General features: G+C 42.2%; 1 protein-coding gene across 1 annotated transcript; it reads right to left on the minus strand.

Moving 5' to 3' along the window:
• Nucleotides 1-2,868: 2,868 nt before the first annotated feature.
• LOC125376029 (kinase D-interacting substrate of 220 kDa-like) lies at nucleotides 2,869-5,675 on the minus strand. The gene has a single exon (XM_048387270.1). It carries the CDS (start codon nucleotides 5,650-5,652, stop codon nucleotides 4,129-4,131), a length of 1,524 nt encoding a protein of 507 aa, XP_048243227.1. The 5' UTR covers nucleotides 5,653-5,675; the 3' UTR covers nucleotides 2,869-4,128.
• Between the last annotated feature and the right edge of the window lie 325 nt (nucleotides 5,676-6,000).

Genomic DNA, 6,000 nt, shown 5'->3' on the forward strand with positions numbered 1-6,000 from the left:
ACACCACTACATCATACTGCTGTATACACCACTACAACACCTTACTGCTGTATACACCACTACAACACCTTACTGCTGTATACACCACTACAACACCTTACTGCTGTATATATCACTACAACACCTTACAGCTGTATACACCACCTTACTGCTGTATACACCACTACACCATCATACTGCTGTATACACCACTACATCATACTGCTGTATACACCACTACAACACCTTACTGCTGTATACACCACTACAACACCTTACTGCTGTATACACCACTACAACACCTTACTGCTGTATATATCACTACAACACCTTACAGCTGTATACACCACCTTACTGCTGTATACACCACTACATCATACTGCTGTATACACCACTACAACACCTTACTGCTGTATACACCACTACAACACCTTACTGCTGTATACACCACTACAACACCTTACTGCTGTATACACCACTACAACACCTTACTGCTGTATACACCACTACAACACCTTACAGCTGTATACACCACCTTACTGCTGTATACACCACTACACCATCATACTGCTGTATACACCACTACATCATACTGCTGTATACACCACTACAACACCTTACTGCTGTATACACCACTACAACACCTTACTGCTGTATACACCACTACAACACCTTACTGCTGTATACACCACTACAACACCTTACTGCTGTATACACCACTGCAACATCATACTGCTGTATACACCACTACAGCACCTTACTGCTGTATACACCACTACAACACCTTACTGCTGTAAACACCACTACAACACATTACAGCTGTATACACCACTACAACACCATACTGCTGTATACACCACTGCAACACCTTACTGCTGTATACACCACTACAACACCATACTGCTGTATACATCACTACAACACCTTACTGCTGTATACACCACTACAACACCTTACTGCTGTATACACCACTGCAACATCATACTGCTGTATACACCACTACAGCACCTTACTGCTGTATACACCACTACAACACCTTACTGCTGTAAACACCACTACAACACATTACAGCTGTATACACCACTACAACACCATACTACTGTATACACCACTACAACACCTTACTGCTGTATACACCACTACAACACCATACTGCTGTATACACCACTACAACACCTTACTGCTGTATACACCACTACACCATCATACTGCTGTATACACCACTACATCATACAGCTGTATACACCACTACAGCACCTTACTGCTGTATACACCACTACAACACCTTACAGCTGTATACACCACCTTACAGCTGTATACACCACCTTACTGCTGTATACACCACTACACCATCATACTGCTGTATACACCACTACATCATACTGCTGTATACACCACTACAACACCTTACTGCTGTATACACCACTACAACACCTTACTGCTGTATACACCACTACAACACCTTACTGATGTATACACCACTACAACACCTTACTGCTGTATACACCACTGCAACACCTTACTGCTGTATACACCACTACAACACCTTACTGCTGTATACACCACTACAACACCTTACTGCTGTATATATCACTACAACACCTTACAGCTGTATACACCACCTTACTGCTGTATACACCACTACACCATCATACTGCTGTATACACCACTACATCATACTGCTGTATACACCACTACAACACCTTACTGCTGTATACACCACTACAACACCTTACTGCTGTATACACCACTACAACACCTTACTGCTGTATATATCACTACAACACCTTACAGCTGTATACACCACCTTACTGCTGTATACACCACTACACCATCATACTGCTGTATACACCACTACATCATACTGCTGTATACACCACTACAACACCTTACTGCTGTATACACCACTACAACACCTTACTGCTGTATACACCACTACAACACCTTACTGCTGTATATATCACTACAACACCTTACAGCTGTATACACCACCTTACTGCTGTATACACCACTACATCATACTGCTGTATACACCACTACAACACCTTACTGCTGTATACACCACTACAACACCTTACTGCTGTATACACCACTACAACACCTTACTGCTGTATACACCACTACAACACCTTACTGCTGTATACACCACTACAACACCTTACAGCTGTATACACCACCTTACTGCTGTATACACCACTACACCATCATACTGCTGTATACACCACTACATCATACTGCTGTATACACCACTACAACACCTTACTGCTGTATACACCACTACAACACCTTACTGCTGTATACACCACTACAACACCTTACTGCTGTATACACCACTACAACACCTTACTGCTGTATACACCACTGCAACATCATACTGCTGTATACACCACTACAGCACCTTACTGCTGTATACACCACTACAACACCTTACTGCTGTAAACACCACTACAACACATTACAGCTGTATACACCACTACAACACCATACTGCTGTATACACCACTGCAACACCTTACTGCTGTATACACCACTACAACACCATACTGCTGTATACATCACTACAACACCTTACTGCTGTATACACCACTACAACACCTTACAGCTGTATACACCACTACAACACCTTACTGCTGTATACACCACTACACCATCATACTGCTGTATACACCACTACATCATACTGCTGTATACACCACTACACCATCCTACTGCTGTTGACACCACTACAACATACTGCTGTACACACCACTACAACACCTTACAGCTGTATACACCACTACAACATACTGCTGTATACACCACTACACCATCATACTGCTGTATACACCACTACACCATCATACTGCTGTATACACCACTACAACATACTTCTGTATACACCACTACAACACCTTACTGCTGTATACACCACTACAACATACTGCTGTATACACCACTACAACACCTTACTGCTGTATACACTTCTACAATACTAGTGCACTAATACTATGCTTCAAGCAACATGTGAGTGTGTTTGTTTGTTGTTTTACACCGCACTCAGCAGTATTCCAGCTATATGACGGTGGTCTGTAAATAATGGAGACCAGACAATCCAGTCATTTACATCGTGACAATCTACGCAATTGGGATCCATAACATGCATCAACCAAGTCAGTGAGCCTTACCCCCCGATCCTGTTAGTCGCCTCCTACAACAAGCATAGTTGCCTTTTAAAGCAAGCATGGGTTGCTGAAGAATTTAACGGGTCTCAAGCAGCATGACGGTTTTTGAAAACTCAAATATGTAAGAATTGACTTTAAATAATCAAAAGGCAATACACGTGCAGAATGATCTCCAAAGGGTATAAAGGCACTGTAACACTGACAGTTTGCATCAGAATTTACATAAAGTAACAATCATGCCAAGATTCTCACCTGAGCAGAGAGGCAGATGAGAAGGAAGTTTAAAGAACTGGATCAAAGGGTCAATCAGAAGAAAGGTAGCATCTGACAGGTATTAAAGGAAGTCAAGATGCTTCACAGTCATATGAAGTGGTGGACATATCTAAAAATAGATAGGGGGAAGTCCAGGTGAAGCTGGAGAAATTACAGAGGCTGCAAAAGGGTATCAGGGTTGATGTTAGTTGGCTGACATTCAACTGCAGACAAGGACAACATATAATGAACACAGAATGAAGTGATGGTGATAATAGATGAACATGTATATATGTAAATATGTATAGAATGAATACTAGGGGGTTATAAGTGGGTGGTACTTATGTGGCTATAACTCATTCAGAGTTAGCACCACCACCCAGGTACACACACATAATTTGTTAGTGGCAAAACAGCAACTGGCAAAGACTGTTCTTTTGTGATAAAAAGGTCGATGCCAACGATGATAGGAATATCAGAGTACACCACCGATGAGGGAAATGGCAGGCATGTTTGTTTTGAACTCGAGGTCGATTGTCATGGTGTGGCAAGGAATCTATTGTGATGCCAGTGTGAATTCTCAACGATGAATCAACCAGGAACATCATCCCGTTGTCCTGCCTTTTCCTCCACTCACATGAACAGACCTTGCTCAGACACTGGTGGAGGAAGGGTGCCAGATGCATGCAGCCCTCGTGAGTTTGGTGTCGAGTTACATAAATACAGGTAACAATATACTAGTCTGTGATGTTGTCATCAGTAAGTGTCAGATCTGCACCCTCAGACACAAGGAGATGATAAACATCATCGTGTCCTTCTTCCAATGCCATCATAACTGGTGTTTGTTTCAACTCTCCTCCCCGCCTGTTGATGTCACATGTTTTCATTGACAAGACATGTTTCACTATATTTATGTTCCCTCTCTCACATGCCAACATCAGACAGTCTCTGTTGTTGTCATCAGTAAGGGTCAGATCTGCACCCTCAGATACAAGGAGATGATAAACATCATAGTGTCTTCCTTCTAATGCCATCATAACTGGTGTTTGTTTCAACTCTCCTCCCCGCCTGTTGATGTCACATGTTTTCATTGACAAGACATGTTTCACCATATTCATGTTCCCTCTCTCACATGCCAACATCAGACAGTCTCTGTTGTTGTCATCAGTAAGGGTCAGATCTGCACCCTCAGACACAAGGAGATGATAAACATCATCGTGTCCTTCTTCCAATGCCATCATAACTGGTGTTTGTTTCAACTCTCCTCCCCGCCTGTTGATGTCACATGTTTTCATTGACAAGACATGTTTCACCATATTCATGTTCCCTCTCTCACATGCCAACATCAGACAGTCTCTGTTTTTGTCATCAGTAAGGGTCAGATCTGCACCCTCAGACACAAGGAGATGATAAACATCATCGTGTCCTTCTTCCAATGCCATCATAACTGGTGTTTGTTTCAACTCTCCTCCCCGCCTATTGATGTCACATGTTTTCATTGACAAGACATGTTTCACTATATTTATGTTCCCTCTCTCACATGCCAACATCAGACAGTCTCTGTTGTTGTCATCAGTAAGGGTCAGATATGCACCCTCAGATACAAGGAGATGATAAACATCATAGTGTCTTCCTTCTAATGCCATCATAACTGGTGTTTGTTTCAACTCTCCTCCCCGCCTGTTGATGTCACATGTTTTCATTGACAAGACATGTTTCACCATATTCATGTTCCCTCTCTCACATGCCAACATCAGACAGTCTCTGTTGTTGTCATCAGTAAGGGTCAGATCTGCACCCTCAGACACAAGGAGATGATAAACATCATCGTGTCCTCCTTGCAATGCCATCATAATTGGTGTTTGTTTCCACTCTCCTCCCTGCCTGTTGATGTCACATGTTTTCATTGACAAGACATGTTTCACTATAGATATGTTTCCTCTCTCACATGCCAACATCAGACAGTCTCTGTTGTCGTCATCAGTAAGTGTTAGATCTGCACCCTCAGACACAAGGAGATGATAAACATCATCGTGTCCTCCTTGCAATGCCATCATAATTGGTGTTTGTTTATACCATCCTCCCTGCCTGTTGATGTCACATGTTTTCAGTGACAAGACATGTTTCACTATAGATATGTTTCCTCCCTCACATGCCAACATCAGACAGTCTGTGTTGTTGTCATCAGTAAGTGTCAGATCTGCACCCTCAGATACAAGGAGATGATAAATATCATTGTGTCTTCTTGCCAATGCCATCATAATTGGTGTTTTTTTTAAGTCTCCTCCCCGCCTGTTGATGTCACATGCTTTCATTGACAAGACATGTTTCACTATATTTATGTTCCCTCTCTCACATGCCAACATCAGACAGTCTATGTTTTCATTATCAGTAAGTGTCAGATCTGCACCCTCAGACACAAGGAGATGATAAACATCATAGTGTCCTCTTGCCAATGCCATCATAATTGGTGTTTGTTTCAACCATGCTCCTCCCCACCTGTTGATGTCCCATGTTTTCATTGACAAGACATGTTTCACTATAGATATGTTTCCTCCCTCACATGCCAACATCAGACAGTCTCTGTTGCAATCATCAATAAGTGTCAG

Source organism: Haliotis rufescens, unplaced genomic scaffold (assembly GCF_023055435.1).
Source record: "Haliotis rufescens isolate VD_foot unplaced genomic scaffold, xgHalRufe1.0.p SCAF_69, whole genome shotgun sequence".
In the NCBI taxonomy this organism is placed as follows: domain Eukaryota; kingdom Metazoa; phylum Mollusca; class Gastropoda; order Lepetellida; family Haliotidae; genus Haliotis; species Haliotis rufescens.

Coding starts and splice junctions, on each gene's coding strand:
- LOC125376029 (XM_048387270.1), bottom strand. CDS start 5,652: ATGATGGCATTGGCAAGAAGACACAATGATATTTATCATCTCCTTGTA.